The sequence below is a fragment of the Neophocaena asiaeorientalis genome, unplaced genomic scaffold (assembly GCF_003031525.2).
Source record: "Neophocaena asiaeorientalis asiaeorientalis breed wild unplaced genomic scaffold, Neophocaena_asiaeorientalis_V1.1 scaffold245, whole genome shotgun sequence".
NCBI classification, from domain to species: Eukaryota; Metazoa; Chordata; class Mammalia; order Artiodactyla; family Phocoenidae; genus Neophocaena; species Neophocaena asiaeorientalis.
The window spans coordinates 1,728,349-1,751,199 of record NW_020173953.1 but is presented as its reverse complement, the minus strand read 5'-3'; the positions used below and the strand labels follow the sequence as shown (position 1 = coordinate 1,751,199).

Sequence of the window (22,851 nt, the reverse complement as noted above, 5' to 3'; positions counted from 1 at the left end):
CAGATTTTTAATCACTGCGCACCAGGGAAGTCCCTGGTTTTGTTTTTAATGTAGTTATATAGCTTTAAAGTGGAAAGAATGGACTTCCCTGGTCCAGGGAGGATGGGAGGGAGGCTCAAGAGGGAGGGGATATGAGGATATATGTATATGTATAGCTGATTCACTTAGTTGTACAACAGAAACTAACACAACATTGTAAAGCAATTATACTCCAATAAAGATATTTTAAAAAAAGACAATCTACAAAGTATATAAGTGGCAAATAATACAAAACTTAAGTAAATAAAACCCAACTATATATATGCACATATATGAATATCAGTTCATACAAACAACATGCAACTGGTACTCTTTAAATTGAATCAGTAGACTCTTAAAGAGAGCATAATCATGTATAATTTAAAAAAAATTATACATGGGGAAAGTTATTTTAAAAATTAGAAACGTGAAAAAGAGAAGCAGCAAAAAATAATTATCCACAGTTCATCATCCAGAATCAGCAAGTGTCAGTCTCTTTCCTAGTTTCTTTTTTTTCTCTACAATTATTTTATATAGTGGAAATATTATTCTTTCTGAATAGTCTGAATAAGAAGAATTTTCTGAAATAACTAAATATTTAGGATAAATATAATTCATACCTTTTTTTTGTTCTTTAAACAGTTTTTTTCCACTAACAGAAGGTAATATGCATACCATTCAAAGTCTCTGTCCATTTTTGTCAAAAGAAGACAAGAAAGAATTCATTGCTCAATGTATACCTGCCCTTTTGGCCTGGACCAAGGAAGATGTTTGCAGTATTAATGGTTAGTTGCTTGGTAATAAATATTTCACTAATTATTGCTTGAGATGAAAGAAGTGTTTCTTAATATCTAAATCCAAATCTAGCAGAGATGAATTATAGTTAATTTTTTTCCTAGTTTATACTTTTGCTATATAACAAGTTGACTCAGTAGGACGAGTGTCATTGGAGAGTGGCTGTTACTATTTTGCAGGTCAGAAATGCTGCCGCCTTATGGGAAGATTCACAACCACAGATATCCTCTAATCATTTCTTTTCCATGTATAGCTTATTTTAGCTATGTGTCATCTCTCCCTCGTCAACCAGTATTTGAACTTACAAAGGCAAAAGAGGGAACAGCTTTTGTTATGTTTTAAACTTTTCGGACATTCTGTACTCTATTAGTTCATTTGCTTATTAATTTAACAAGCACTTACTGACCCTGGCTATGTGGCAGTTCCTTTTGTAGAGAAGGTAGACATAAAGTTGTATGATAACTGACGTAGCAAAAAGATGCCATATGCGTGGAAGTGCAGAAAAGGAGTTTTCCACTTTGCTTTGAGATGTTCTGGCTATTTCACAAAGAGAAATATTTCAATGAAAGATAGTTTTCCATATGGACGCGGTTGGGAAAGGTATTCCAGGTACACAAAAACATAGGAGAATGCATAGTTCATTTTGGTTGGCATTTAAGGTAGAAAGTTGGGGACAGAGCTGTTAGGGTGCACAAGAATATGGATTTTTGAAGAACAGATCATAAAGGCCTAGTTTTGTCAGTTACGGAGTTTCGACTTTAAGTGGTAGGAGGTAAGGAGCTGTTGGCCCAAGTTAGGTAGGAAGGTAGTAAGACTATCACATTTATGTTAGAAAGATTATTTTGACAACTGTGTGAAGGGTGAATGTGAGAGAAGAGAGATTAGGAGCAGAAGACTAGGTAGAGAGCTATGGGAATAATCACGATGAGAGAGAAGAGAGCTTGAATCAAGGCACAGATGGAAGAGAGGAGATGGAAATGAAAGACGTAGGAAGTAGAATTGATGGGGTTCTGTGATTATATTTCTGGGTTGAGTATATGGAAGTACCTTTAGGCCTTATAGGAAACCCTACAGGAGACTTGAGGATTGGAAGGAGCATGGGGAAGGAGTATACAGGGAGCTAATGTTGAGTTTTAGACACATTAGGTTAAGGTGTCTTTGGAATAAATACTAAAATAGAGATTGTCAGTAAGCAATAGACTATTGGCTGGATGGAAATACTGCTTTCAAAGTCCATGTCATGTAGGTGATAGTATAACCTGTAAATGAGTATGAGCTTCTTTAGGGAGAGTGAAGAGCGAAAAGAACATCAAGGGAACACCAGTACATAGATTTAATAGGTATGTGGATGGAGGCACATTTGAGAATAAGGACTAAAGATAAAAAAAGATAAGCAAAAGCAGAGTTTTAGGTAATATTCATCATCCGTTAAATGCCACAGTTCAGCCATTGGCTTTGGCATTGTTGGAATGAATAGTGGTGAGAAAATGGGAGCAGGTAGTCTGTTCTGCGTGTTTGGCAGGAAGGGATGTTGAAAGAGGTGAAAGCTGGAGATGAACACAAGGTCAAAGGGGAAATATATGTTGTGGGGACGGAGGGGGAATGGAAAATAGAGATGGAATAACTGACGAAAGCTCCCACTGAGAAGGTGAGAGGGGAGGGCATGTAGGGCTGGATCTAGAGCAGTTAGAAGATACCAGCCATGTATAGGCGGAGACAAGATAAGGAGAGGTGTAGGATGGACGCACATGTAGGTATAGAGGGGGTTGGGAACTTCATGGCTTCATGTCTCTTTAGGTCATTTAATAAGTAAAAACTGGATTGTAGATTTTAAGAAGGGTAGGGAAAGTTTGAAATAGTGGAAGAAGAATATGTCCATCAAAGAACATAATGAGACAGAATTGCCTTGATAGCACAAAGGGCCAGCCGGTGTCAAAAATAAACTTTTGTGGCATTAAGCTTTACCATTGAGCTCACTTATGTAGTTAAACTGTGGGATTAGGTTGGGATTTGCAGTTCTGGAACAGGGATACAGTTGAACTTATTGTGCATGGAAGAGAGGATTACCTGATGGAAGTGTAGGTTATTTCTCCAGCATGGGTTATAACTGAAGGATGGCAGAGAGGGGGAAGGGGCAGGAGACAGGACCACGGTGCCACACAATTATGTGCTGTTCGCACAGACCAGAGGTGCCCAGCTGTGCAGAGGCCAACAGGAAGGGGAATGTTTTTAAGATTTGACAGTCAATTTTGCTCTTCCAGCCAAAGTGACAAAACAGAATTAGCTAAGAAATACTTTTCAGTTATTAGAAAATCAGTTGTTTCTGATTGAACTTGAGCCTCTTCTATTTTGTCAGGAAGATTTTTTTAAAAATTCTTCCTCAGCCTTTAAAGGAAGATTACATTGTTATTAATTAATTAATTTTTGCTTTTTTCCTTGGTTCCCACTTACCTACAGGATAAAAACCTAAGTCCTTAGTTTGGCCTATAAGACATTTTACAATCTTACTGCAACTTATTTCTCCAGTTTTACCTCTTTTGCTTCCATCCTGGACCCTGACCATGCTAAATTCTCATGAATTTTGAACACTATACTTTCTTACAACTTTGTGCCTTAGCATTCCTTGGAGTGTCCCTTTTCTAGGCTTGCAGACTTTGATCTTTTGGTAAATCCCAGTTCACACACCAACTTTAGGAAGCCTCTTCTGACTCAAATCTGATTTCCTGTTCTGGGCTCTCAATTTGTGTCCATATTCTAATTTGTTTTTAAGTCTGCCAGTACTGCTAGATGAGTCCCTTCAGAGACTGGATTTTGTTCAGCTTTCTCTCCCCAGCATCTAACAGTGTACCTTGTATTCACTCATTTATTTGTTCTTAATTTAGTCAGTCAAAATAAATGCCTCTGGATCTCAGGCATCATGCTAGGGGGACATATGCTAGGGGTAAGTAAAACAGACAAGGTTCCTGCTTTCACGGAGCCTACTTTCTAATTAAGATAATAAACAAGTAAACATGTACACCTAGGGAATAAGATCAATAGTATTTTAACAACCTTGTATGGTGATGGATGGTGACTGGTCTTACTGCAGTGGTGATCATTTTATAATGTATAAAAATATCAGAAAATCTATGTTGTATACCTGAAACTAATATAACATTGTATATTAATTTTAATAATAAAAAAGTAGAGCTCCTCCCCCCAAAATAAATAAATAAACAAACAAGTAAACATTAGTGCTATAAAGGCAACAAATAAGGGATATTAGAGAAATGAGGAGGTGCATACTTTGTATACTTGGGAATTTCAGTGTGGAGGCAGTATTTAAGCTGAGAGTTGAAGGATAAGGAGCAACCAGGGATACTAAAGAGTAGGGAACCCTTAAGAACTTTCCAGATATAGCAGATGCTTACTGAGTGAATGTATGAATTATGAAATAGGATGTTCTATCTTCCAACTTTATTTAACTTTGCACTCTATCTAGGGTTTGTTTGTTTTTTGAGAGGTAGGTATGCTGAATAAGTCCTATACTTAAGAAAACAAAAAAGTAGCATAGGTTAGTTTAATGCACAGTATCATTTACTTGCTTCCCAGCTTCCCCTCCACACTTTCTTTTCTGCGCTGGGTGTGGAGACAGGGTCCCTGCCCTGTGGAGTTTATAAGCTCATTTGTTGACTCTTTCATGTAAGCCCTAATTTTCAGGGTTCTTAACCTGGACACTTCTGAAGAAAGTTTTTAACCTATCTCAAAGTAGACTTTCTTTTTTATAGCAGCAATACAATTTAAAACATTTTTAATTTTTTATTTTGCTTTAGGAGGTTTTGGACATCTCGCCATTTTCAATTCTTGTCTGCAAACCAAAAGCATAGATGATGGAGAGCTATTACATGGTATATTAAAAATTCTGATAACCTGGAAGAAAGATCATGAAGATATTTTTCTTTTCAGTTGGTAGGTAATACTTTATACAGTTTTTTCCCCTCTATTTATGATGTGGACTGAGATTATGTATCTTATAGTCATAGTTTTGTAGAGCAATAAGATGGTAGACATTTCAGTCAGTCTATTGTAAATATATGAGATTTAAATGTTTCCAATTGAATGTCTATATAATTCTTCAGTGTTTTGTTTTGTTTTTGTCTTTATCACAGTAATCTGTCAGAAGTAAGTCCAGAGATACTCGGTGTAAATATAGAAATAATCCGGTTCCTTTCCCTATTTCTGAAATACTGCTCATCTCCTTTGGCAGAGAGTGAATGGGACTTCATCATGTGCTCCATGTTGGCTTGGTTGGAGGTAAATTAACCTGCTGGGTCATCACAGCTACTGGGTCTTCGTGCATATCTGTGTACCAGAACTATTCGCTAATCTTCTTCAAGTAATGATTGTAGTTAGCTCCTTTGCAAACGTTTAAACACTTTATAGATATGTTCTACACCAGCTACTACTTGACAGATCAGTAAAATGATTGAGGTTTAATGTCTGTCAAAATCATTCGGTAACAAATCTGCTAATTGCTTTTAAAATGTTCTCTCCATTAGCTCATCCTGGTATAATATTTGCAGTACAGCCCATTAAGGTTTTATCTTTTCATGACAAGTTTTTAGGTCTTTTGGTTCTAATTAAATTATTCTTAAAATGTACTGTTTCAGTATTGCCAGAGTAATGCATTAAAGATTAAGCAAATTCAGAGGGAATTAGTGTTCTTTTTATGACCCAAAGCAACCAGATGTGTAATACTTACGGGCTGTCACATAGCAAGTCAGTCAGAGTTGAATTTGTCTGAATCTCTGCTTTGCCTGCTGTTAGCTGTGTGGCTTAGAGTATTAAAGTTTACCTAGTTGAGCCTCAGTTTCCTTATTTTACAATAGTTTAACAATACCCAATTACTAGGGCTCCTATAGGGATCCTGAGAAGATTATAAATGTGCTTTTAATATACTCAACTTGGTAAATGATAATATTTTCTTTCATAGTTTTAGAAATACAAAACATTTCAGAATAAATGGATTGATTCTACTGATAATTCCTAATATTTAATTTTGAAACGAAGTTATCTTGATGTAAAATATATAAATGTCTTCTGAGACTATGCATTTCACCTGCTTCTTTTCAAATTTAGAGAAATGAAAGGGACTTTATTGTCTTGATTTGTAGTATTCTAGAAGTCTGCTTACTTATTTAATTTTTGTTTCTTCAGACAACAAATGAGAATCAGACATTGTATTCTGTTCCACTTGTACAACTGTTTGCCTGTGTCAGCTGTGATTTGACCTGTGAACTCAGTGCTTTTTTTGATTCCACAACTCTGGATACCACTGGCAGTCTTCCTGTAAATCTAATCAGTGAATGGAAAGAATTTTTTTCTCCAGGCATCCACAGTTTGCTTTTACCTCTTTTGGTGACTGTTACAGGCAAGTGAAAAAGGGAATAATAGTGAGATTCATTGAAAATGACTTGTTGAAAAGTTAAAAACAAAAAACAACTCTGGATGTTTAAGTCACACAGTACAAAATAGTAAAAGAGCCAGAGAGAAAGCTTCGCATCTCAGAAGCATCATATATGCTTCTGCTTTACAGACAAGAATTGAAAAATGGCAAGACATCCAAAGACCATTGAAAATTAAAATAATACTAATTCAGATAACAAGAATAGATTTTTTTAACTCATATGTCTTTTTTTTTTAAGGATGAGATAATAGAAGTCATTAAATAGTTGAGATTATCTGAAATATATATTCAGTTCATGTTTCTAGTTAGGACTGCTTTAATGTTTGTCAAGTTTTTATTTCTTAAATAACATTTGGTTGTCTGTGAATGGGTCAAGCTGTATTACGCACTGTGTTTTGGGGTATGAATATTTCTTTCCTTTTTGTCATCAGGAGAAGGCAGAGATACATCTGAAACATCGTTTCAAAATGCAATGCTGAAGCCCATGTGTGAAACATTAACTTATATCCCAAAGGATCAGCTATTGAGTCAAAAACTCCCTGCAAGATTGGTTGCTGGCCAAAAAACAAACTTGCCAGAGTATCTCCAGACTTTGTTAAATACATTAGCCCCATTACTCCTTTACAGAGCTCGGCCTGTGCAAATTGCTGTTTATCATATGCTATACAAGTAAGAATTCTTTCAATTGAATCAGTGTCGTGGTGTTCTAAAAAAAAATGGAATATATATTTAGCTTTAACTTTTAGTCATTAAAAAAAGTCACAGTTAAAACAACAACAAAGTAAGCTTGACTATGCATTTCAATAACAGGGATGCCAAGTTTTTGATCTTTTAGGTCACTGTTCCCCATGCACAGTTTACATTTAGATAGTCCTGGCCATAATGGGTTATTTCAGAAAAAACTCAGTAGAAAAAAATATACTCATTACAGAATAAGTATTGGTCTTTTTGCTTTTAAGCATGATGTAACAATGAACCGTTTAATATAATTTAAATATTCTAACTTCCAGATTGATGCCTGAATTCCCACAATATGATCAGGATAATCTAAAGTCATATGGAGATGAAGAAGAAGAACCAGCCTTGTAAGTTTTTTTTAATGCAAAGCTTCTTTGACTTATGGAGTTATATCCCAATAAACTCATTGTAAGTTGAAAATTGTGTTGAGTCAAAAATGCATTTGAGGGCTTCCCTGGTGGTGCAGTGGTTAAGGATCTGCCTGCCAATGCAGGGGACACGGGTTCCAGCCCTGGTCCAGGAAGATCCCACATGCCGTGGAGCAACTAAGCCCGTGCACCACAATTACTGAGCCTGCGCTCTAGAGCCTGTGAGCCACAACTACTGAGCCTGCGTGCCTGGAGCCCGTGCTCCCCAACAAGAGAAGCCACCACAATGAGAAGCCCACGCACTGCAGCAAAGAGTAGCCCCCACTTGCCGCAACTAGAGGAAGCCCATGCGCAGCAACGAAGACCCAACACAGCCGAAAATAAATTAATTGATTAATTAATCTTAAAAAATTCATTTGATACCCCTAACCTACCGAACATCAGCTTAACCTCAGCCTCAGAACACTTACATGAGCCCACAGTTGGGCACAATCATCTAACACGGGGACTTCCCTGGTGGCGCAGTGGTTAAGAACCCACCTGCCAATGCAGGGGACACGGGTTCAAGCCCTGGTCTGGGAAGATCCCACATGCCGCGGAGCAACTAAGCCCGTGCGCCACAACTGCTGAAGCCCGCGCGCCTAGAGTCTGTGCTCCACGAGAGAAGCCACCGCAGTGAGAAGCCCACGCACCGCATCGAAGAGTGGCCCCCGCTCACTGCAACTAGAGAAAGCCCGCACGCAGCAACAAAGACCCAAGGCAGCCAAAAAAAAAAAAAAATCATCTAACACAGAGCCATCTTATAAAGTGTTAAATATCTCATGTAATTTATTGAATACAGAAAGTGAAAAGCGGAATGGTTGTCTGGGTAAGAATGGATGTGAGTGTATTGGTTGTTAACCTGCATGATCACGTGGCTGATTGGGAGCTGCAGTTTGCCACCACTGCCCAGCATCATAAGAGAGTAGGGTACTGCATATCGCCAGCCTGGGAAATGACCAAAATTCTTAGTATGGTTTCTATTGAATGCTTATTGCTTTCACACTATTGCAAAGTTGAAAAATTGTAAGTCAAACCATCATAAGTTGGGGACCATCTGTCGTTTGCTTTATTAAATTCTCATAATCCATCATAATGACTTTAGAAGACTGAGGCAATACAAAAGCTCTAAATTTAGAGTATATGTTCCTTCAGATCTCGTAAGTTTATCTGTGAGATAAAAATGAAATTTAGAGTTCACCCAAAGAGATAGTTACTCTCTCTTCTTAATTGTTCCTAAATCATTTTCAGTTTGCTACTGTTTAGTAAAACTGTCTTTGGCCACATGGGAGCTGTGGAAAGAGTATACCAATTCAAAAATCTATTGTGCACCCCTTTGTGCAAAGTATTAATTAAACATTGAGGAGAGAATACAGTGTTAGGTAAACGGTATTTTTCTTAAAGAGTTTATAATCTAATTTAGATGCTATTACCCTATAATAGAAGACAGTGTATGACAAGTGCTAAGAAAAAGGATGATGTTAGAGGGACACAACTGCTGTGCCAGGAAGAGAAGACATTCTCCTGAGGAAGAGACATTTATGCTGGACATTTCAGATTAGGGAGCACTTTAGTAGGGCAGGGAAAAGTTGTGTGAACACTATGTGCAAAGGCATTGCGGCATGAGTGTTCAGGAAATGCTTGGGGAATATTGAGTAGTTGCCATTTAACGTATTTTTTAATTGTCTAGATCTTCTTCCACTGGAATATAAGCTCTGTGAAGGCAGACATTTTTGTCTCTTGTTCCTGACTATATTCACAGACCCAGGTTTTTTGGCCTAAAACAGTCATAAGTAGTGCTCATTTGTTGAATAAAAGTATAAATGAATATGTGTGGAGTAGGCAAGGAGGGTAGAGTGGAAGATGAAGCTGGAAGGGTAATGAAGGGCCTTCAAAATGACATTTTTTAGGAGTCTGGGCATTGTTTGGTAGAAGATGGGATACTACCAGCTGATTCTGGCAATAGTATAAAGCCTAAACTGTACGAAGAAGCAAGCAGAGGGGGACGCCATGCCAGAAGTCGTAGCAGTGCATGGAGGTTAGTGTAGAAAGTGGAGAGCTGTTGTTTGTAAAATCTAGTGACGGTTGGTATGGAATGGAAAAGGGTTGGTACATGAGATGGTGGTATTGAAGGTAAAAACTTAAGGGCAGAAGCTTAAAGAAGACTTGTTTATGGACTGGTAGTAGGAAACCACAAGGGAAGAAAGATCACAGAGGTGAAAGGAGAGAAACAAGCTAGAACGTCAGAGAGAAGAGAGTTTGACAGGAGATGCACGCAAGTATTTCACTTTTTGAGAATCTTATAAGCTCATCTGTAAGTGTTAATGAGTGCAGTACTTCCGTAAAGAAGAAAATTACTTCACATTGTCATGGATTAATGTGAATGTTAAAATTTACTTCATTGAAGAAACATAGAGTCTTACAATCTTTTTACCCTTTATAGGGTGATAAAGGACCTGATAGGATTTGTTAGCCCTAATCATTCCCCTGACTAGCCAAGGGACTTCAGACTAATAATTTAGCTTCTCTGGGTATCTGATTTTTTTTTTCATCTACAAAACAGAAGGTTGAAATATATGTTTTCTAAAAGGGTCTTTCCTTTAAGTGCTAACCTCTAGAGTTCATATTTTATAGCATATTTTATATATTTATAAATATAAAAATTATATTTTTATATTTTTTATATTTATAAATATGGAAATGTAGGTATATATTTATATAATACTTAATGTCTTTCAAATTCTGTAACTGCCTCTATGTGAATTAGGGGTCAAAATTGAATCTATAAAGGGGGACTTTTAAAATGTTTTTTGGAAAATAAAGATTTTTTTTAAATGCTTGAAATTTGTATGTGCTGTCAATTTGTTAAGGGACAAGTTATGAAGAAAATTGTGGTGTTTAATCATTGATTCTTAGGTCACCACCAGCAGCACTGATGTCTCTTCTTAGCACTCAAGAAGACTTACTAGAAAATGTTTTGGGGTGTATTCCTGTTGGACAGATAGTTACTATTAAGCCACTGAGTGAAGACTTCTGCTATGTTCTGGGATACCTCCTCACTTGGAAATTAATACTTACTTTCTTCAAAGCTGCTGCATCTCAGGTAAATAAAATGAGACGACTTTTGACAGTTCTGTCCTATATGTATTTCTCTGTTACTGTCCTAAATCCTTTCCTTCCCCTCCTTTTGGAAAAAAAGGGGAAATGCCTCACATTTTAATCTAATCTTATCTGGCTAATTTCAGACATTCTGCTAAATTTATTTCTCTCTCTGCTTCCTCATCCTCCTACAGGTTTTTACACACACACACACACACACACACACACACACACACACACACACAGTTTTTTTGCAAAAGTAATTAATCTCTGGAATATGCTTAGATTAATTTTTTTTTTCTAACTGAATGTAGCCACCAAGTCCTTTTATTGCAGGAAACCAGATTTCTATAATTTAATTTTGTGCTACCACAGTAAAGCGTTCCGAAAGAATCGGATCTTGCTATTCTTTTTCCTTTGGTCAACTTCTGACTCTTGTGGAGATGTCAATTACTACATCGTTGGAAATTTGCCTTACTTGAAAATCAGTGTTCAGAGAAAGATCTGTGAAATACTACCTTATATAATTCAGACTATTATCGCTAAATATAGAAAATATCCTATTGTAATTATTTTAACCAAATTATTTTAGCAGGCACTAGGTGTCTCTGTTGTCTCATGTTTAAGAAGGAAGTTGGAGAAATCTACTCCATTTTTAAAAATTCTTTTGACAGATTCCCACTTTTAAAAAGATTAACACATTGATTGAATCAGTTTAATAAAGTAGGTGGCTTCTTTGACAGGTTAATACAAAAAAACTTAATTATTACATATTTAAAGTGTGACTAAACATCTTGGCATTCATTTCCAATGTAATTTTTTAGAATCCTTAAGTTATAATTTATGTTGCTAATAACCCATACCTTGGTATAAATATAGAAACATAAGCACTTTTGCATTTTTTTAAGGGGAAAATTAAATCACAGAGGCAACACTGATCTAGATGTTCAAATTATTTTATTTCTTTTCAGTCTACCACTTATGTTTGTGATTTGAGCTAATTTTAATTCGCTGTATGATGTATTTCAAGAGCGCCTTGTAAATTTGTTTACAAATTTGTTTCTTAAAATATTATTGGTCTCTAAAAAACTGCAGCAAATTGAAGTTTTTATGTGTAAGAATTCGTTCTCGTTATCGTATATTCAGAAATTAGGAATCTGGCCACGCCTCATCTTTCCTATTAGGCCAGAGTGGGGGAGGGGGAGGGGGCACAAAGCATTACAGCAGCATTTACTGAGCCTAGAAATTGAACTGAGCTGTCAACAGATAAACCAGCATAACCCAGTAAATAACACTAATTAGAGGAGTCCTTAAAACAAACCGAAAAATTTAAAAAAACATTGGTCCTTAATCTGAGTTGTTTTTAACGTTCTTCTTAAAACTGGTGAGTCAGATTGCATTAGAAGCAAAGGTGTGTGTGTGTGCACGCACACGCATGTGCACGCACCTGTATGTATGTTTTTTATAGTTGAGATATATTTCACATATCATCAAATTTATTTAAAGTGTACAGCTTGGTGTTTCTAGTGTATTCACAGAATTGTGCACCTATCACCACTATCTAAATTTAGAATAGTTTCAACATCCTTCCACCCCCCAGAAAAACCCTTACCTATCTGCAGTCACTTCCCATTTCCTTTCAAACTCCCCAGCCACTGGCAACCACTAATCTATTTTTTGTCTCTATGGATTTGCCTACTGTGGACCTTTCACATATGTGGCCTTTTGTGTCTGGCTTATTTCATGGCATAATGTTTTCAAGATTTATTCATAGTATAGCATGTATCAGTATGGCATTACTTTTTATGCCTAAATAATATTGCGTTGTATGACTATACCACATTTTGTTTATCCAGTCATCCAGTGGGCATTTAGGTTGTTTCCACTTTTTGCCTATTGTGAATAAAGCTGCAGTGAGCATTTGTGCATAAATTTTTTGTGTGTACATATATTTCTCATCTCTCTTGCATTGTATACCTAAGAGTGGGATTGCTGGGTAATAGACATGTGTTTTTAAAAGCCCAATGCTATATGTATTAAGTTTTTTAAGAAATTCTACTTTGCTTCCAACTTTTTATTTTGAAAAATATTTGGATTTACAGAGAAGGTGGACAGCAGACATCATGATGCTTTACCAAAAGTATTTAAACATATGTCTCCTAAGACCAAGACATGTTTCAACATAATAAATGTAATATAAATATTACACTCAAATTTGATTTTGATGCAGTAATATTATCTAATTTGTATTTAAATTTTCCCAGTTGTCAGATGTCCTTTATAGTTTCATTTCCTTCTATATTGAGGTTTCAGTCAAGGGTCATGTTTGCATTTGTCTGTCATATTTCTTTAGTTTATAATTCCTCTACTTTTCTTTGGTGTCATTCACCGGATCAGTTATTTTGTAGACTGTCTTCCAGTTTGGATTTGTCTGGTAGTTTCCTCAACATTAGATTCTGGTTGCTTTTCAGCAAGAGTATTTACTGCACAGTGGTGATGTATTCTCAGTGCCTCACCTCAGGAGCACAGAATGTCATCTGTCCTTTTATTGGTGATGTTAAGTTTGGTTACTTGGTAAAGGTAGTGTCTTCCAGATTTCTTCATTGTAAAGGTTCTTTGATCATTTTTTTAAGAATCAATTCCAAATACTATGGCTTGATCTTTGTATTTGACCATTTATAGTGTTCAGAAAATGGTATATTTGTACTATGAAGAAACATAGTGTAAGAAATAATTTTAAAACGGGTACAAATACCAAAGAGCTACAAGGTAAATGTTAATGAATGAAAACTACATTATTGAGGAGCAAGTCTAAAGCACATGTCTCACATAGATACCTATAGTACACCCAACGGTGCCAAATTTTCCTGTTTTTTTAAGAATAAACCAGAAAAAGAATCCATATTTTTTGTGAAATGTCCTGATTTATAAAATAACTAATGAGAAGACCCCAAGACATTTTGAAATACTAGTTTGTGCTGTCATAAAGGGATGCTGAAATGTTTGATATAGCATGATATCAGCCATAAAAATGGGATTCGTTTTAAGCAGAATTTTGAAAGATTAGGGATTATGGTGCGGATGGGACGTGTGGAAGATTTGGGAGGAGAGTGAGCAAATCGTCTCTGGGGAATGGTGAATAGATTTTTCTTAGCTCAGAGACTCCAAGTGGGTGTGAACTTATCAACAGGGAGACAGTTTGAGAAAGATGTTAGAGGCATATGTCTGATAATGAGGGGATAGTGAAAACTTCTGCTAGTTTATGAGAAGCAGTGCCTTCAAATGACACAACTGGAAAGTAAGACTGTGGCATATATTTTATAGGACTCTTCCATGTCATTCTCAGTGTTCAAATGAATTCATTTTTGCATTGTGTTCTTGTACAGTCTGTTACACTTTAGCTTGTTCATATCTACTGATTGTCTTGGTTTAATTGGGTTTCCTAACAAAAATTGTTTACTCTCCACCAGCTTCGAGCTCTGTATTCAATGTACCTTCGAAAAACAAAAAGCTTGAATAAATTGCTCTATCACCTGTTCAGGCTTATGCCAGAAAATCCGACCTTTGCAGAGACAGCTGTTGAGCTCTCCAATAAGGACCCTAAAACATTCTTTACAGAAGAACTCCAGTTGGGTATTAGAGGTCAGTATGATGTGCGTTTGTGTTCTTTCTTAGAGACTAGGTTCAGATCAGGTTACGCTGAGGGCATGGAGAATAATCCCAGATGTGTGTCCTGGCTATGAGAGTGTTGAAGTGCCAGATTTTCCGTATTTCTCTAAATAGGACATATAATTAGATTTTGTGCATAAGGTTGTTAAGAATTTAATTAATTTTTGAAGTTTACTTTGTTGAGACTATTATCTTTTACTCAGTAAACAAGTATTTGTTACACAATATGTTTTGTAGGCCTGTAAATAAATAGTCTTCAGTTGGGGAAACAAAGATAAGTAAAATTTATTTTTTGCTCCGGGAGCTCACATTTTAGCTGAAGGGATAGACATGCATGCATCTAGCTGTACCGCAGTGTTCTAAGTGATTTCCTGAGAATAGGAATTTTTTAAATGCCTTGGAGATCTGAGGATGGGACTTTGTCTTGTGAGTACTGAGGTGGTATTCTAGAACTTTTGCATAACACATCAGTGAGCTCTGGGAAAAGTAAAGGAGGCCAGACTCTTTTTCATAATTTATAAGAAGAAGAATCTTTATAATTCTTCCTCCTCTTTGAAGTGTGTGTGTTTCACTGTATTTGTGATCTTTCATGTGAAATGAAGAGTGCTATTTCTAAGCAGATTTTTCAGTGTCATTCAGGATTTTCATTATTTTTACAATTCTAATTGTTCATTTTGAATGTGTGAGAAAAAGCTAATACTCTAGAGTTCTGGTTTCTTTGGTATGTTTGTTTTATGAGCACTAGTGTTAAGGAATTGAAAATGATTTTCTAAGAAAATACTAATATTAGTCTGTTATTCTATGTAAGAAATATATGTTACTAACTAAGAATTTGTTTTTTCCTCAGATACCTCAACTCTTCCATACCATATTCCACATTTGGCTTGTTCAGTCTATCACATGACATTAAAAGACTTGCCCGCCATGGTTAGGCTGTGGTGGAATAGTAGTGAGAAGCGTGTTTTCAATATTGTAGATAGATTTACAAGCAAGTATGTTAGCAGTGTTCTTTCTTTTCAAGAAATATCTTCTGTGCAAACAAGTACACAGCTATTTAATGGCATGACGGTTAGTATTGTCTTGGATTTTTTCTAGAAAAGTTGTTTCAGTATTGGTTATGTCTATCAGTTGTAGTGAGTATCATCACAATTGTAACTCTTGGTTCAGAATTTACAGAAATTGTCCACTTTATTTTCGGATTATTGGATATCAGATCTCAAATTAATGCATAGGTTAAAATGATGTTATAATTTTATTTACCCCCACCAAATAGTTTTTGAACATTCATTAGTTAATTCAAAATATATATTGGAATGCTTACAGATGCCAGGCACTGTGTGCCAGTCACCTGCAAAATGAACAGTTTAGAAGGGTCAGATTCCTGTCCTGTAATAACATACAGTCTAATAAAGGGAAAAGAGCGATACTGATAATAGTTTTTTTGCATTGGAAACTGGAAAGTGGCACATTAAGAGGAATAATGCTCTGCGGTCAGAGTGGGAAAAGTTCATCTGGCTGAGGGGATTAGGTGAGACTTTATGGAGGAATTTTACTTTGAGATAGGCAGGATTTTCTTATGGGGAAAAGCATTTAATATAGAGAAAACAGTATGGTAAAAGCAAAAAGCTTGAAGATGGGAATGTAATTTTTGTGATGGCCTAAGAAATGATGAATAGCCCAGTATTCATATGGAGTAGGATTCATGAAGGTAAATAGAGAACAAACTGCTTCTATGATGAATTGGGCACATACTGGGAAAGGCCTCAAGTAACAGTCTAAAATATTTGGGCCTATGTAGCCACTGAAATTTTTCTTTTCTTTTCTTTTCTTTTTTTTTTTTTTTGGCTGTGTCACGTGACTTATAGGACCTTAGTTCCCTAACCAGGGATTGAACCCGTGCCCTCAACAGTGAGAGTGTGGAGTCCTAACCACTGGACCACCAGGGAATTCTCTGAAATTTTTCTTTTGGGGCAGTGACACTGTCAGAGTTATAGTCTGTGAAATTTCTGTGACTGAAGTCTTATAACATGGGCTGTTGGCATGGAGCTTGGGTTCAGGTGAATAGTTAGGGAGACTTGTAATGTGTAGACATTATGAGGAGGGCCCGGGGAAGGCAGTATCAGTGAGAATAGTCCTTAAAGGGGGAGGGATGTGAGAAATTTTGTGGTGATTTATCCAAAGTTGCAACTAGTTAATATCTGGAATGTGGTAGAAGGAGAATTTTAAGATGATGCTACGGTTTTTAGCGTGGAAATAGGAAAGCCAGAGGAATAAATCTTTAAAGGATGATAATTTGTGTTTTATGTTGAGCTTGCAGTGCTAGTAAGAAAATCAAGATCAGGTATAAATATTCTGGCAGTTGCTGGTTGGCTCTAAAGCTCAGGAGAATTCTGTGGTAGACAAAGACTTGAAAAACATCTAAATAGAAGTGATATTTGATACGTTAGCTTTGGAAAAGAAGGAATAATTAATAATAACCCATTCTTTTCTTGGTCTATGCAAAAACTATGATGTGACAAGCCTAATATACTAAAACATACTTTTTAATGAGTAGTGCATTTCTTTTTGAAACATCTTTGAATGTCATAACATCACTATAAAACATTTTAGGTATTTGAACCTATTTATTAAACATCTCATGTCAGATAAGTGAACATGTTTACCCGTGTTTTGTTTGAATGAGGACTGGCTGCTAGCAGTCAACCTGTCAAGATGGTTTTTGAATGAAAGGGAAGAAAAGAAATTTGGCAAAAAAAATATTACCTTCCATGTGTTGCAGGTTAAAGCTCGAGCTACTACTCGAGAAGTCATGGCCACTTATACTATTGAAGATATAGTTATTGAACTTATAATACAGCTGCCTTCAAATTATCCATTGGGTTCAATAACAGTAGAAAGTGGGAAAAGAGTTGGAGTAGCTGTTCAGCAGTGGCGAAACTGGATGCTGCAGCTAAGCACTTACCTTACCCATCAAGTAAGTGTCTGTGTACACATTTGGCTTTCTAAACTAGAGAAAGATTGCTGATTTACTATTCGAAAGGGCAATAAAACAAAAATATATCTCTTCTGCTTAAGTAGAAATAGATATTGTATTTTGTTGGATAAACAGATACATGCCTAAATGATTTGAATCTGCCAAGCTGGTGGGTTTTTTTTTTTTTTTTTTTCCCACTGCTTTGAGTCTTCCTTGCTGCGCACGAGCTTTCTCTCGTTGCAGTGAGCGGGCGCTATTCTTTGTTGTGGTGTGCGGGCTTTTCATTGTGGTGGCTTCTCTTGTTTCGGAGCACGGGCTCTAGGTGCGTGGGCTTCAGTAGTTGCAGCACGTGGGCCCTAGAGCATGCAGGCTTCCGTAGTTTGTGGCACATGGGCTCAGTATTTGTGGCACATGGGCTCAGTAGTTGTGGCACACGGGCTTAGCTGCTCTGCAGCATGCGGGATCTTCCCAGACCAGGGATCATACCCATGTCCCCTGCATTGGCAGGTGGATTCTTAACCACTGTGCCACCAAGGAGGTCCCCTGCCAAGCTGTTTTTAATTCTTCAGGCTCTACAGCTTTTTTTCTTCTGGTGTTTGAGAAGAATTGACTTCACTTCATTGACATTGTAGATGATACAGAACAATACATGGTATTAAAGTTTGAGAGGGAATCTTTTTGTGAGACATGGGACAGATGAATGTCTTCTGAGCTACTTTACTTTAACATTTCAACTTTCCTTCTGTGGTTAGAGAAATCCCAGTACTTTCAAAGACCTTTGCCTTTAAACAAATTGTAAGTCTCTAGTTTTGTTTGCACATTGTGATGTATCTCAGACATTCTACAGTAAAGAAAAATTATTTTAAAGCAAGTATATTCACCAGTATTGTAGAGCTGGAACAAATCAGCATTTGAGTAGGTGAGATAGTTAATTTCATCATTTTTAGTTAAAAGTTAGGGAACTGATCCAAATGATTTAATTATTTAAAAAGTTTCATCAAACAATAAGCTAAGACTATAAAACTTGAAAATTGGGGCAGGAGCCTTTCTTTCAAGTCTGCCTTTGATGTAGAAAAATTACATCTGGTTCCTAAAACCTGGGAGGTCATTTTAAAAACCAGTATTCTTAAAACTTAGAATCGTGAATATAGCCAAGCAGATTCTCTTCTCTCCAAATTATAATACAACTTTAAAATTTGTGAAATTGAATAAAAATAATACTGGTGGTCTTCAGTGTGTATTGACTTTATTTATCTATTTTTCTTGTTAACAGAATGGCAGTATTATGGAAGGCTTAGCATTATGGAAAAATAATGTAGACAAACGTTTTGAGGGTGTTGAAGATTGTATGATTTGTTTCTCAGTCATTCATGGTTTCAACTATTCTCTTCCCAAAAAAGCCTGTAGAACATGCAAGAAAAAGTTCCATTCAGCCTGCTTGGTAAGCTAAAGAGAAATTAACTTATTTATATCTTATATATATTATATATATATGATATCTAACCTTGGAAAACAGTAGATGTTAAACTCTTAATTGTGGTTAATGGGAGATATATTAAAAATGATTTTTCAAAATTTGTGAAAGATAATTAGTAATTTACTGAGACTGGTGGCATCAAAGCCCTTTAATAAGTGGATGTTTCTAAAATAGCTCTCGGCACTCAAAAAATAGATGGTCTTGTAAGATCTACACCGTAAAGGAGACTGAAAATATTGGAACTGAGAGCCATCTGGCATCAGAGCTTTTTGCTGTTTTTAAACAGCATATTGGAAAGAAAGCCACCCTATGTTCAGTTCCTTCACAGGAGGTCTTCCTTACACATCTTCGTGGTTGTGTGCATGAGCCTAGGTGGAAAGCGTCACAGTGTGGCCTTTGGAAGGAATACTGAGTTGTGTTGATTTTGGGGATGAGCGGACAGGAGCAAACATTTCAGTATTCTCCCTTGTCTTACTTTATCATTTGAAGGTAACTTTAGATGTGTATGTAAAATGGCAATTTTAAAAGTTTTTAACATTTAAATACACTTTTCTTTTTCAGTACAAATGGTTTACGTCTAGCAACAAATCCACTTGTCCGCTCTGTCGTGAGACTTTTTTCTGAGATTTTTTTCTTTTCCCCATTGGAATTGATCCCTGAAGTAAATCAAGCAAAGGCAGTGGATTTGGATTCATCTTGAAGTGTTGATGTGAGAAGGCCAGTGAGCATTCTTTCAAATAGGACCTTCTCTGGAAAATTATTTTGGTTAATGTAATGATCCTAAAATCAGGTTTACTTACCTTTAGATTGCTTTGTAAATGTTCGGAAACCTTTTCTTTTACATAAGAATATTACATACAGGAGAGAAAATATTTATATTAATAGTTTAATCTCTTTGTACATTTAAAAATAAACAGGGAAAACCCCTAAATTACAGAACTGGAATTTGTGAAAGCATTGTACAACTGTATAATACTGATAAACCCATTCAGTTTGTTGATCTATGTTCTAGAACAGTCTGAGTGAGGTAAATGAATTGAGAGGGTTGATTTACATTTACAGATATTTTAAGACTTATTTATTAGTTATGACAACAAAATTAATTAGTATTCTGATATTTATAGATTATTTTAATGATAAAATGACATTAAGCTATTAATATAGCTTATCTTAAGCTGTTTAAAGCATGCTCTGAAATCCTATATAAAAGAGTATAAACTGAACTTTAAGGTGCCTCCATTTGTAAAGGGTTATGAAATTCAGAAAATTAAATTCACAACACAGACCTTTTACTGTAGAAGAAGAATTTCCTTGTACTAGTGAAATTTGAATTGCAGACTTGTCAGTGGATTTATTACTCAGTTGGAATGAGTCTCCAGAGGGTGAGAATTTGAGAGAAACAGGAGTTAGATTATTTTATTCGTGAAGCAGAGTGGTAGTTATTCCTCTATCAAGAGCAAAGAAATAAATGAGTTATTTCTGAAACTTAAGTGGTGGAAAAAACAAAAAATGTAGTAGGAGCCTTTCAACTTTGTAAGCAAATTTTGCTATTCTTACGGGTCAAAGTTACACTAAATTAGAGAGATGCGGGGAGGTGATTTTTTTCTAGCCTTCCGAAGTACAAGTTAAGAATTTTAATACCAAGTAAAATTCAGTTTAACAGGCTGAAATGGAGTAGGTGAAAACCTGCCTTTTGCCACAGCACTATTGCCCTTAAAAATCGTGCCCAAAATATAAAAATGTGGAAGTTCGGAACTTGGAATAATTTTATTTCAGTCTTCCATCACATGGGAAATATTAGCATCTTTAATAGCAAGGTTACTTGAAGAATCAGCTAATCATCTCTGTTGCAGATGTTTAATTGGCAAAAAGCAACTCATGTTAAATAAAATTACTGCTTACCATCAACTGGGTAAAATGGTTATTATTGAAATAGTATGAATGTGGTCAGAGTATCGTAGTGGAGAGTGAAGTATTACGTGTGAGTTAAAGATCTCGAGTTGTATTTGTAGATGCAGTGTCCAGCCCAGTTTTGTCTGTCTCCTAAATTTTTCTCTGTAGTATTTATTATCTTATAGTCTTGAGGCTCAAGGAGTCAGTAAGTGAAGTACAGATAGCAAAATGCTACTACCTCTTCTTAACCCCTTTCTTAAAATATTCTCTCTTTTTCTGTGTCTCTCTCTGACATGGTAAACCCAAAGGATTGTGTTACTCCTCTGTGAAAATTACACACTTTTCCTTTAAAAATTGTTTTATAATAAGACTTTGTTTATAACTTTTCCAGTATTGGTACATCTTGATTTCTGACCCAAACCCCAAGTAGAAAAGAAAGGGAATAATGGAGCATTGTTTTTCCACATTATTATTTAGGGCATCAGGTTCTTGGTGAAACACTATAATTAAGTGGGATACCTACTCTTCATACTTAGGACTCTTAGCACATTTCTTTGAGACTTGTAAATATAAATGTAAAGCTTGTTATTGTTTATATGCTAAAGAAAAAGCTTTCCAAAATAAGACTGAAATTCAGAATATCACATTAATTAAAGTTTATTTATATATCTTTGTTAACTCGAGAGCATCCCTTAAAATTCTAGCATAAGGACATTTTAAAATTGCATGAGATTCAAAGCTCATTAGGAAAATTATTAATTTAAAACCCTAATGTAAATTGCAAATTTTAGAATTTATTTTTAACTCATATTTATCACATGCTGTAATGTATGTACATAAGTTCTGTGGCTTAAAATAATTAATATTACTTGACAAGTTTTTGTGGTATGAATACTTAATGTTATTCTTTGACTGTTATACCATATGTGCCCATTAAAATTCTTTTTAATTGCAAAATACTTCAAATATGCATAATAATAATATAAATGCCCTTGTACTCTTCATAAACTATTTTGCCATATATGCTTCTGATTTTTAAAGAAATAAAATGTTACTCTTTTGTACTCTTCCCTGAGGCCATCTCCTCCTTCCCTCCATAGAGCTAACCCACTATTCTGAAGTTGGTGTGACTCCTTTCTACTTAAGATTTTATACTTTACCATGTGTTTACATCCATAAATAATATATAGCAGCTTTTTAAAAGTTTATGATGGCCTATCACAAGTGCTCTTTTGTAATTTGCTTTCTCATTCAACATAACTGCTGTTTAGTATCATATCAGTTTGCTTACCATTTCCCTCACTAATGGTCATGTCAGTTGTTACTGTTTGCCATTTTGAACCGTGCTGCAAGTGTACATTCTTGATAATATTTTCTCATGCAAATGAAATGTGCTAGATATTCTGGACATATGCACCCACATGGAATTTCAGGTGGTAGATACTCTATGATTTTAGATGTATGCTCTGTGACTTTAGATGTTGTCAAGTTGCTCTCCAAAGTGGTGTGCAAGTTTGCACTCCCAGTGGTAGTGTAAGAGAATTCTGGTTTTCCTAAGTCATCACTAAAACACTTAGTCTCACCACTTTTGAAGTTTTCCAGTCAGAGCTGTGAGATAGTAGCTGTTTGTTTTAATTTATATTTCCCTGGCTACCATGAATCTTACTTAGCTTTATTCCATATATTTATTGGTCATTATTTTGTGAATATATTATCTATATGCCTATTTTTCTCATGGATTTTATATATTATTATTTTGATCCTAATGCTGTATCTCTTACAGGGATTCTTCAAGTAGGTGGCTTGACTTTAACATGGTCTGTAGCTGTCTTTAATTATACAGAATTTTTCAGTTAAATTGATCATTCTTTTCCTTTATGTTTGAGCCTTTTCTGCGTTAGGTTTAAAAAATTGGTTCCTTCCCTGAGGCTTAAAAAAATTCTTTTATACATATTTTGTTCTAAAAGTTATGAATTTCAAAATATACCGAATTCACCTGAAACTAAATTTTGTGACTGTTGTAAGGTAGAAGTCCAGCCCCATATTGATAGCCAGTTTTCATAGTATTATTTGTTAAATAGTCCACCCATTGCCCATTGACTCTGTAGTGCCTCCTCTCTTATATTACCGAATCTTGTATGTGTATTGGTTTCTGGCCTCTGTATTCTATTCCATTGGTCTATTTATCTGTGTTAATTCTACACAATTTTTTTTTCTTTAAAAAACTGCTTTCTAATTAATCTTGAAGAGTAGGCGAGTAGTCTTTTACTCTTGCTCTCCTTTAAGACTTTTCTTGGATAATCATATCCTCTGCATCCAAGAACTCCCTTTCCCT

At 35.7% G+C, this 22,851-nt stretch overlaps 1 protein-coding gene across 2 annotated transcripts in view; it reads left to right on the top strand.

The window, feature by feature from the left end:
- LTN1 (listerin E3 ubiquitin protein ligase 1) overlaps nucleotides 1-21,586 on the top strand; it is a 59,656-nt gene extending 38,070 nt beyond the window's left edge. For both annotated transcript variants that reach the window (XM_024752884.1, XM_024752883.1), the window contains 12 exons: nucleotides 661-803; nucleotides 4,626-4,761; nucleotides 4,962-5,106; nucleotides 6,010-6,223; nucleotides 6,691-6,928; nucleotides 7,270-7,344; nucleotides 10,321-10,507; nucleotides 13,974-14,145; nucleotides 15,020-15,240; nucleotides 16,952-17,146; nucleotides 18,420-18,587; nucleotides 19,185-21,586. In XM_024752884.1, the coding sequence (XP_024608652.1) occupies nucleotides 661-803; nucleotides 4,626-4,761; nucleotides 4,962-5,106; nucleotides 6,010-6,223; nucleotides 6,691-6,928; nucleotides 7,270-7,344; nucleotides 10,321-10,507; nucleotides 13,974-14,145; nucleotides 15,020-15,240; nucleotides 16,952-17,146; nucleotides 18,420-18,587; nucleotides 19,185-19,247 (1,957 nt within the window). In that variant the 3' untranslated portion in view covers nucleotides 19,248-21,586. The remainder of the gene's footprint in view (nucleotides 1-660; nucleotides 804-4,625; nucleotides 4,762-4,961; nucleotides 5,107-6,009; nucleotides 6,224-6,690; nucleotides 6,929-7,269; nucleotides 7,345-10,320; nucleotides 10,508-13,973; nucleotides 14,146-15,019; nucleotides 15,241-16,951; nucleotides 17,147-18,419; nucleotides 18,588-19,184) is intronic.
- Nucleotides 21,587-22,851: the final 1,265 nt, after the last annotated feature.